General features: G+C 36.1%; 1 protein-coding gene across 6 annotated transcripts in view; it reads left to right on the forward strand.

The window, feature by feature from the left end:
* CCDC141 (coiled-coil domain containing 141) overlaps positions 1 to 12,017 on the forward strand; it is a 239,919-nt gene that overhangs the window by 83,784 nt on the left and 144,118 nt on the right. For all 6 annotated transcript variants that reach the window (XM_006151644.3, XM_027773111.1, XM_027773114.1 and 3 more), the window contains one exon: positions 6,689 to 6,805. In XM_006151644.3, the coding sequence (XP_006151706.1) occupies positions 6,689 to 6,805 (117 nt within the window). The remainder of the gene's footprint in view (positions 1 to 6,688; positions 6,806 to 12,017) is intronic.

Below are 12,017 nucleotides of genomic sequence, written 5' to 3' on the forward strand. Positions count from 1 at the left end.
CCCAGTGGCTTAAACTCATGCCGGGCACGTGTGCATGCATGTCCAAGATCCCGAGAGGAGAATGGAGGAGAAGGGATTCCGGAATGACCATCCCCCCCCGGGGGGGTGATTTCTCTCCCCACCTCCCCACAAAAATATAAGATTCTATCTTAAATTGTGGAACATATTGCAGAAAAAAGAAATTGTGGTCGTTTATGGCAGTGTGATGCATAGCTTCAGGCTATAGCAGAGGGTCATCTTCTTGATGCCTAAGTTGTCTATCCTGGCCCACCGGAGAACATTTTCCATGGCTCATACTCCCCATGTTTTAATCCTTCCTGTCTTTGTCACACATCATTTGGAAATGGGAATTTTTGATCTGTGTTTGCTATCTGCTCTGCCCTCATCTGGCCTCTTCCTTTTGAAGCACTCCTTCTGACAAGCCTGACCCATGCATTATGATCTTCTCGAGTCAACTGGTTGTGTATAGAACCTGTTTCCTTGTTAGAATTAGATGCTGGAGCCAGCTAATGGCATGGTGGTTAAGAGAGCTGGATCCCACACGGCCAACACAGTTTGAGTCTAGACATGACATCTTGAAAAACACACAACGCATGTGTGCATGCATGCCCAAAAATCTCAAAAGGAGGGGGAGATGGAGGAAAAGGAATTACAGCATGACTATTTCACTTTCTCTGCCTCTTTCTTTCTCTTTCTCTGCAGTGAGCAGTGCACTTGCCCCTGGCAAATAAAAAATCAATCAAACAAAAAATAACTGGATTCTATAACTACAGCTTTGCATTTTGCATTTTGTTATAATGTATATAAACATAATCAATTATATACCAATTGTAAGAAACACTTCTCACATCCAAAATCTTTTGTTCTGTAGATAGATATGATGACAGGAAAAAAATGTTGGATAGAAACTGAATTCTGACCATGACATTTCTGGCCTCACCTGTGGAACTTTCCTCTTCTTAGCTGTATGAACTTAGGCAAACTATTTCACCTGTCTAGGTCTCAGTTTCTTCATCTCTTGAAAAAGAAAATATTTCCAAAAGGCAGGGTGTAAAGATTCGATGAAGTAACATTGTAGTCTGCCTAGAATAGTACTGGATGCCTCTCTGTGAAGGTCAGTTTCATTTCTCTTGCTTCCTTTACTCTTATATTCCAGCTAAGGTTTGAGGTAAGGGGTGAGCTGGCCAACAAGCAAAGACTAGACCTTCCTTGCCCAAGGTTAATACCTTCAATAGTGTTCAATTCCAACCTTCCTTCTCTTTTTGGTACATTTCCCCAGCATCAGTCCTCCACATAGCTTAAGTTCCCTGTATCTTCAAAGGAGTATATGTGTCATCTAATCAAATAAAGGGGAAAAAATGTGGGGAGGAGTCCCTTTTACCTTTGTTTTTCCTAAAGCCGTCATCCTTTCCTTAGCCAATGAACTCAACTAATAAACTTCTTTGAAATGGTCAAAAATTCTACTTACTCCCCATTCAGTGGTCCATAAATGTTTGTATCTCATTCTACTACTCTCTTGACTCCACTCTTTAAAATTTCCCTTAATTAAAACTCAGTCCTTAAATCCACACTTAACAAGTAAAGATATTCCAAACACTATTTTTTTTAACTTTCAGAGGGCACATGTACTCACCAGAAAGAGTGAAAAAGAGAATGCATCTCCCCCACCCAAGGGAGCACTGTCATGCCAAAATATTACCACCAGAATGTTGGACACACACACACACACACCCTGCTGTATTTTTCAAGCCACCAGGCCAGGACTCAAACCATGGTTAGCCATGTGAAACAGTATGAAGTGGAGAAGGGATAGCAACATGACCATGCCTCATTGGGAGATTCTCTCTCTCTCTCTCTCTCTCTCCCCACCCCCTCCTTCTCTCCCTGGCAAGTGCACACACCCTCTTGCAATTAGAAAAGTGAAAAGCAATAATATATTTTAATTCAACATATCTAATATATTTTCAGGTTATCAATACTGACATTTTTAATGAGATCACTTTATAATTTTTACACGAAGTCTATGAGATCTGTGTATTTTATACTTAGGACACATCTCAGTTGGGACTAATCTCATTGCAAGGACTCGATGGCCATGTATGGTTAGTGGTTACCATGTTGGACAGTGCAGGTCTACACCATATGACAGAATTTTCATGGCACCCTTTTTTCATTTTCAAGGCAGCTCTTGGTTTTCATTGAACATTCCTGATCACTCCTTTTTTGCATCTTTGCTAACTAAATACCTAGAATGTCACACCAAACTGATGAGAAAGTCATCAGCATATCACTTAGGTCAAGCTGAAAGATAGGACCCAAGAAGAGAGAAGAAAAAAATATTCTCACTTTCCTCTCTAATCCTTCTTTGGCCAGAACTGGATTCCAACACATACTTTTCTCTTTGTTCTTCTTTTCCACATCTCCTTAATCCACAGCTAATGTTTTCATTCTGTAGCAGGGACCATGTTCTGCAGAAATGTCCTGATGCATCATTTACTGTACTTATAAACAGGCTTTTGGACAGCAGCTGATATAATTTGAAAGCTTATAAAAAATGCACTTGGAATATCTATGCAGCTGTCTGCAGTAGCTACTAGTGGGATGCAATGACTGATTTACTGGATGGAAGAGTGTCATGGTTGATAGGTCCTTGGTTATTTAGTGTCTTATTTTAGCATCAGAAGGACACTGAGAACCTATTTTGTGTGTACCCAGCAACATACATGGTAAATCTGATCTAAGAGGCTACCCATGTGTGTGAATGCCTCGTGATGAGAGAGAGCACTTACGATGATGTACTTACTTCTGAATCTCATGCCTACTTGTTTTTATGTTTCTTTCTAAGGTACATCTGGTAGTAAAAGGGTACAGATTTACAGTGTCAGCATATTTTGACAGGCAGGCATGTGAGCAGGATAGACTGAACATTACCATAATGCTTTAACAACTTTATCTTATATGGAATAGTATTGCCTTACAGGGGATCAAAATAGTATATGCCAAATCTAGGGGATGAGGTCAGTAGATTTCATTTAAAAATCAAAACAACTCACTCCTGCCCAGCTTTCATCACTGCTGGAATGTGTTAGATGACAGTTCTTTGACTCACAAAGTTTAATAAGATTATGGGAGGGCTCAGGCCTCCCACCTGTTTTTAGAGATTAGTGAACACCTGTTCATACCCATTTTTCATCCACTCAGATTCCATATTAACTTCTTCTATTAAAGCATTCTTGAGATTTCCAGATTCTTCCTACTTTAGCTAAAAATAAATAAAACTCATTCCCAGTACAAGACAAATGATTTCTGAAAGTTAATTATAGTCATGATCCACTTTACTTTGAGAAAATCCTTAGATTATTCCTCTAATTGTATTTTCATATGGGTTTGGTACATCTGTTGTGAAAATTTATTCTGGTTTATAAAAATTACATAAATTAGTGAACACATTTTATAGCTTTTGATAAAATATTCTCAGTGGGTTCTGATAAGTGCATGATATGTGTTATTCAGTTCTGAGATAGCAGAAAAACAGGTATGAAGTCATTTCCCCTGATGACAGAGCTATAAGACTTTAAGATACCAAGTATGGTAGCAGGATACTATGGAAAGAGCATGGACTTTGAAATCCTGTAAGCTTGGGGACAAATCCTGTCTTTCCACTTAAAATGTGGCCCTGGATAACCTGCTTAATCTCTTCACAACTCAATATGACGATATCATACTAGGTATAGACTTATTGAGAGAAATAGAAATAATGCCCCAAAAGCAACTAGAAAACTGTCCAGCTTAAGAGTTAGACTTTCAAGTCCCAGACCTGGTCGTCTGAAAAACATGCCAAGCACATGGGCATGCATGCCCAAAATCTTGAGAGGAGAAAGGAGAAGAGATTGGAGTGTGGCCATCCCCCATGGAGGGGTGTGCTTTGTCACTTTCCCTCTCTTACTGTCCAGTGAGTGCACATACCCTTTAACAAATTAAAATAATAATAGTAAAATCTCTAAAGAGGTAATAGTGCTCTCTAAGAAAAAAAAAAAAAATTAGTAGCAGGCACCTAGGAAGTGATCCTGAGGATAATGCTACAAGGATTAGAGAGTAAAAATCCAAGTCTCTACCCTGTAATAAGGATAAAGAATCTGAATCTAGGGTTCCCATGTCATAGGCTTCTCGTTATGTTATGACATAATTTTAAGATTTATGACTTCTTTGGATCTCTTTACCATTGGTTGTTTTAACACTGTTCATGACATATATTAAAATCAAGTCTACATGAATGTGAGCCATGCCCTTAGCTATTTGTAATGTCAATGGAATTTTAACAACTTCATTTATTTTTGTATCAAATTTTGTAATTTTCAGCAAACTAAATATTCTTTATTAGCATTACCTTTTTATAGTAGAAAATATAATTCCACATATATTGATTAAATATCTTCATGTGGATTCATGTAACCATACACAAATACATGTTTATATCCAGAAACATGAACATATTACTAAAGAATGCATGGTTTATGGACACTTAAAAATATAAAAATACATTTTTTAGGGACCAGCAGTTGGCGTAATGGCTATGTCGCTAGACTCCCATGTAGTCAACTGTGGTTCGAGTCCTAAATCTGGTGGCTTAAACTCACGCCAGGTGTGTGTGCATGTATGCCCAAAATCCTGAGAGGAGAAAGGAGGAGGAGAGATTGTGGCGTGGCCATCCCCCCTGGGGAGTGAGCTTTCACTTTCTGTCTCTCTGTCTTTCTGGTGTGCACATGCACCCTATAGCAAAAAACTCTCAATTAAAAAAGAAAGAAAGAAAGAAAGAAAACATTTTAAATGTTTTTAAATTTCAATTTCTTTTATACATTCAATCAAGTATGTCACTTATCTTGCAAAATGAATATTCCAAGATGTATACATTTCTCACCAGTTCAGTTGAAAATACTATATATGTTATTTTCAACACATAATAACCCATTTCTTTGTCCCATAAATGCCTTGCCTCTCTATTTTCCTCCTTAATGTCCTTCCTTAGATTCTCCTCCTTCACCCACCCTCTTCCCACACTGTATCTGGTATTTATAACCATTTTCTATGTTTCTATATCCTCTAGTTGTTCAGTTTTGGGTATAGAGTGTGGACACTCAGTATATATTAAGTGGCAACATACAATGGCTCTCCTTCATAGCCTGGCTTGCTTCACTCAGCAGTAAATCTTCCATATTCTTTAACTTTCTGTCAAAAACCAGGGTATGGTTGCTTTTTATGACTGAATAGTATTCCATAGAGTATATGTGCCACACTTTTTCAATCCATTCATCTATTTGTGGGCATTTGTGTTGGCTCCATATCTTCACAATTGTGAATAATGCTGCAATAAACATCAATGAAAAGAACCATACCATTTTTCTGGAATCATAAAAGACCTTATATTGCCAAAGCAATCCTGCACAAGAAGAGTGGAGTGGGCGTCATCTCACTCCCTGACCTGAAAGTATACTACAAAGCTGTGATAATCAAAACAGCATGGTATTGGCACAGAAGTAGACAGATGGACCAATGGTACAGAATAAAGACTCCAAAAATAAACACCCAAACATACAGCCAACTGATTTTTGACAAAGGTTACCAGTCAATCTAGTGGGAAAAGGAAATGGTACTGGGAAAACTGGATATCTACCTGCAGAAAAAAGAATCTGAACCTCTACCCCTCATCATTGACAAAAATCAACTCAGGTGGATCAAAGATTTAAACCTCAAACTACTGGGAAACACTGCGGAAACTCTGGGAGACACTGGGGTAGGCAAAGACTTCTTAAATAAGACCCCCAAAGCACAGTTGATAATCTCAAAAATAGATAATTGGGATTACATCAGATTAAGAAATTTCTGCATGGCTAAAGACACAGTAACTAGTGTGAATTGACAACCCTTAGAATGGGAAAATATTTTTGTGAACTATGCATCAGATAAGGAATTGATAACCAGAATACACAAAGAATTCAAGCAGCTTTCCTGAAAAAAAGATGATCAACCCTATTAAAAGATGGAGAATGAGTTGAAAAAAAAATAACTTCTAAGGGAGACATACAAATAGCCAAAAGGCATAAAAAAAATGCTCAACATCCTTCATTATAAGGGAGATGCAGATCAAAACCACAATGAGATACCACCTAACCCAAGTCAGGATGAGGAAGATTAAAAATAATAATAATAAATAAAATTGCTGGTGAGGATGTAGTGAAAGGGGACTCCTCTTACAACCGCTGGTGGTAATGTGAATTGCTCCAGCCACTGTGGAGAACAATATGGAGGTTCCTCAAAGATCTACAAATAGAACTACCATATGATCCAGCAATTCCACTCCTGGGTATCTACCCAAAGGACAGAAGAATCCTTAGTAGGAAATGTAGAAATTCATTTTGCTTCTTCTTTGAGGGGAGATTTTTAATTTCTTCATGACATGTAATCTACTGAACTCATGAAAAGTCATTTTCATGCTGTCCTAGGATTGTTGAATTCTTTTTCTTTTAAGCATGTAGAGTTCTAAGTGAAGAAAAAGGTGAAATACCTGAAAAGTACATAAAGAAAAATTACAGTATCTTAGGTTTCAAAAAGTTGAGAAATTATTTCTAAATTTATACTAACTATTCTGATTATTTGAATTTTGATCTTTTTGTTGTTGCTTCTTACCTAGGTCACTTGTTGGTTTCAGAAAACTATGAGAGAGTTACAGGAGCAAAGCGTAGGTTCATCACTTTCAGACAATGAGAAGCTAATTCGTAAACATGAGGAACTGATGATAAAGGCAAAGGTAAGAGACATATTACATATATTGAAAAATAACTGAAAAATGCATGTATATCTCTTGAATCCTTGTCAATGGGAAACTTACAAGAGAACTAAAAAACTCCTTTTGAATGATCCACTGTTTACATGGAAAATATGGTAGTACTGGTTGATATCGTTACCTATTGACTTGCCCTCTAGAATAATAATAAACAAAATAACAATTTATATAACAAAAAACAATAATTTAAAAATAGTTATGATGTGCCAAACATCGTACTTAGTATATGAAACACATTATCTAAATGATCATAAAACCCCTAAGAGGTAGGTTTTATTTCCCCACTTTATAGATTAAAACAAATGAAATACAGAACCTTGCAGTTGCAAAGTAATTTGACCAGTGTAATATCTCTTCAATGGCAGAAATGGAATTCAATTTTAGATCTTGTCTATTCCAGGTCTCTAGCTCTTAAACAATATATTTTGCTAGCTTTACAAAAAATACACTGACATCTTACTACACTATTACTTTTATGATTTCCAGGTATAGTTTGATTGATGTTCTTATTTACAACTCCGTAGTTCCTTAACTTCGATCCAATTTCTCAGTTTTGCAAGAAGTAATGGCCAGGATCAGCAGGTGGCTTGGTGGTTGAGGCACTGGACTCCCACATAACTGACTTCAGTTTAAATCCTGGACCTGGTGGCTTGCTTTCTCACTTTCCCATCTCGATCTTTCTCTGTCTCTCCAGTCAAATTGAAAAATAATAAAATAAATAAAATTACATAAATAAGCATTAAAAAGAAAAAGAAGTAATGGCCACCAGTTGGGCAATGACTTATAGGTGTGTGGAATGTGTAACAATGGAACCATGAAGTGCTGAAAGCCATTGCTCCTGTCTTCATTTTGTCTTGTTATTTGGAAAGTGAGTCACGTGGGGTTTATAAATACTTTCCAAAATGCTTTACAGGTGCCCATATTGATCTTCGAGAACACAAAAGTTTATCCATAGTAGTTGAATGGGAATAGAGATTACTTTCATCACTGTCACAATGTAGAGAACTTTGTATTATTAATATCTTGGGTGGGTAATAGTTGTAGATCATGAAGCTTTGCAAAAACAATAGGCCAAAGCTATTAGAAAAGAGTCAAAAATAGAGGCAGTAAATCAAATAATAGTCATTTGTCTGGGTGGATGCAAGTTGGCTTCGGGAGAAGGGAAATTCAATAGGTTTCATTTATTTAGACCTAACTCTCCTCATTGATATCATGATACTACTTTTCTTCTGGTTTCTGGTCTCTGTTTGAACACTGTAGAGTATTTTGGATACTCAAAGTGTTCTGTTTGAATATTTGACTGGTTAATAAAATATGCAATTACAAAAGACCATTGACCCATTAAAGACCAGTCATTTTTTCAGCCCTTTGAAACCTTTCAGCATTTGGGTTATCTCTTTAGAAAGTCAATATTTTCATTGAAGTTATACAGAAATCTTATTCTGTGTGTTTCAAACTCAAGTTTTAACAGTGAAAATGCTCTCAAAATCCCCAAGAGATGACCCAAATTGAATAGAATGACTACTTCCTTTAGAACAAACACAGAAGTGATATATTCACATAAGTTAGACCTACCTTAGAGTTATAATCACTGCAACTGTGGAGTTATTATGGTTTCTCACAGCCCTGAGGACATTTTGGAGTAGATTATTTGTAAATGTATGACCTCAGTCTGATAGGGCATAATTTCTGTCATAGTTTATAGTTCACATTTGAACCTCTGCTGTGAATAAAAGAAAAGCAGATAGATATTTTTTCCATCATTATCATTGAGTTGTAGGCACAAAGGATGTTAAGAAATACTTTTTTCCGAAGACTTTTTTTTAAAGCAATTTTTGCTTCACAGCAGAATTGAGAAGAAAATAGTGATTTCCCTATTTACCTTATACTCACATATGCATAGTGTTCCTCTTTTCTAACACCCCCTCCCTCACAGTAGGGGACATTTATTACAGTTAATAAATCTATATTGACATGCCATTATCTGCCAAAGCCAATATTTTACATTAGAGTTGACTGATTCCTATTGATTTTGCACATTCCATGAGTGTGGACAAGTGTATGCTGACCTACATATATCCAGTATTACAATGTCATACAGCGTAGTTCCACTGCTCTAAAATTCCTCCGTTCCCCTAATCCCTGAAAACCACTGATTTTTTTTTTTTTTACTATCCATATAGTTTCGCCCTTTTCAGAATGTCACAGTTAGAATTATAAAGTATGTAGCCTTTTTATAGTGGCTTCTTTCACTTAGTAATATGCCTTTAAGTTTTCTGCATATTATTTAATAGTTCATTTCTGCTTAGCACTAAATAATATTCCATTGTCTGGATAGACCACAGTTTATTCATTCATTCACTAATTGAAAGGGGCATCTTAGTTATTTCTACACTTTGGTAAGTATGAAAAAAGCTGTTATAAACACCTCAGTATACATTTTTGTGTGAACCTAAGTTTTCACTTCATTTGGGTACCTACCATGGAGTGTGATTACTAAATCATATAAGAGTATGCTTAGTTTTGTAAGAAATAGCTGGGGGCCAGCAGGTGGCATAGTAGTTAAGGTGCTGGACTCCCACATAGCTGACTATGGTTCAAATCCTTGACCTGGTGACATGAAAATCACGTGGGGCACATGTCTGTGTATGCCCAAAATTCCAAGAGGAGAAGGAATTGAAGAGTGGCCATCTCCCCTAGAGAGTGATTTCTCACTTTCCCTCTGTCTTTTTGTCTCTGTGTCTTCAGTATTTTTTAGGTTTTGCCATAGAACACACACCCTATGGCAAAACCGAAAATGTACCAAAACTTTAAAAATTAAATAAAAACAAAACAGCTGAACTACTTTCCAAAATGGCTGTATCATTTTCCATTAGCCCAGTAATGAATGACATGCCATATTGTTCTTCTCAACATTTTGGTAGTCAGAGTTCTGGATTTTGACTGTTCTAATAAGTGTTAGTAGTACATCACTGTTGCTTTGATTTGTATTTCCCTTGTGACATATGAGGTGGAAGACCTGTTATATGCTTATTTTCCTATATATCTCTTTTGGCAATGTAATGTGTTAAAGTCTCTGGCTAATTTTTTAATCACATCGTTTGATTATATTGTTGAGAAGAATAAAGTTAATAGTATATATTTTATTAATTATTAAATAATTTATTATTTTTATTAATTTATTATGTATTACTTATTAATTTAGTATTAACAATATATATTTTATTTTTTAAATCACATTACAGAAAAAATTTTAAAAGTTTATAAGGAAAATAAAAGTTAATCCCTCAGTACAAAGATAACCATTTTTAGTATTTTTGCAATTCGCTTTTAAACTTTCACATACAACCTTAGAAACACGTATCATTGGGTCATTTTTTCTGTTTTTGTTTTTGTTTTCCATTTAAAAGTTTATTTTAGGGTCAGCCTGGTGGTTAAGTAAAATGAATTCCACATGGCCGACTGAACAGTTGAAGTCTTGGACCCGGTGGCTTGAAAAATGTGCCAGGCACATGCCTGTGCAAAACTGTGAAAGGAGGGAGAAATGAAGGAGAGGGGATTGCAGCATAACCATGCCCCATGGGGGGAGCTTTCTTGCTTTTCTCTCCATTCTCTGTCTTTCTCCAGCAAGTGCATGCACTTTCTGGCAAAAAAAGAAAAAAATGTTTTAAAAGTTTATTCTGAATATTTTCCTATGTAGCCTCTATGTAGCCTTATATTCTATAGCTAGCTATAAAATACTCTACTGTATTTATGAAATTCAAATTTTGGGTTTGCACAGTGTAAAAAGAAGATAATAATCAGACAAATATTATAAAAAAATGGGTGGGGCACTAATTCTTGGTAAACACCCTTGTGTTCCAGACAAATTTATCTGCTTCCTTTAAGATTCTGAACTACTCAGATTCTTGTGCAGAAAGTGAACATTGCCCCCCTCCACGTGCTTAAGTAGTTTTTAAGATGAACTGTTTTTGGAAACTGAAACAGAGAAACCTATTCGCCATAGCATCCTTGAGAATAAATTTATTTTCTAAAACCAACAACAACAACAAAATAAATCTTAGTTTGATTTGTGGGAGTTTCTATTTTATTAATTCCTGTGAAGGATCCTTTCTGATGTTAGAGTCTCCTTCCAAACTATGAATTGCTTTATGAAGCCTCCAATGTCAGTGCTATCTTTAGAGATTACCAGAATGTTGAATAGCTATTTATATTGGATCAACTAACTAGAGATGAATATTCATACATAACTTGTTCATAAAAAAGGTTTCTGGGGTATTTGCCATATTTGGCACACTAGATAATCCAGCAGCAAGAGAACTGGTTATTCAAGGCAGCAAGGATTCTGGAAGCAAATTGGTTGAGAGGGAGCTCACCAATGTACACACAAAAGAGGTGGTGATACTTCTGTGGTGAGCCAACACAGTCTTCTTGAAAGGATGGGATTGGACTTGATGAGACATGAGTAGTTAGTTGGGGGGGGGGTGATCATGTAAGAATAAGGCAGAATAAGGTGAAAAAACAAAAAGATTAGTTTGCCTTTGATAGGGATTATAGATCCTGGCAACTTTTAGCCAAAAAAAAAAAAAAAAATGGAAAGAGAAAGAGAGCCTAAGGAGAGCTGTCACAGAAGAAATAGATTTATAGGACCTCATAGGAAAGAAATAATAACAATTAATGGTCATTATGTGGAAGTAAACTTCCATTATCTTCCAAAGCCAGTATTTTAGGAAACTGAATATTCCTGAGTCCATGATAGGTGAATGTAGAAGGCCTTAAAACTCTTAAAATTTCAGATCCCATAAAGGAAAGATGATTTACATGCACTCAGTTCTGTTTTTGTATTTAAAGCAACACGAATGGTAACGCGCATGTAAAGACACCTTCTCAGAACTTTCCAGAATGGGGCTGGACTGGAAAATAGCAATATTTCTTGAAAGTAAAGACAGTATCTTATTTGTCTTAGTATGTCAGAACCCATGGCAGTGCCTGGTATAAGAAGAATGCTTGATTGATTTCTGTTAATTAAGTCCCTTTTTGCTGTGACTAAGAAAGAAACATCTCTTTGTGATTCTCTAGTGACTTTAAATTATCATTTTATTTGACTATTTTTTAGAAAATACTTCACCATCTTTTTTTTTTAATTAAAAATATTTTAACTCAACCCTCAGGGTAG

Source organism: Tupaia chinensis, unplaced genomic scaffold, assembly GCF_000334495.1.
Source record: "Tupaia chinensis unplaced genomic scaffold, TupChi_1.0 Scaffold000322_1, whole genome shotgun sequence".
NCBI classification, from domain to species: domain Eukaryota; kingdom Metazoa; phylum Chordata; class Mammalia; order Scandentia; family Tupaiidae; genus Tupaia; species Tupaia belangeri.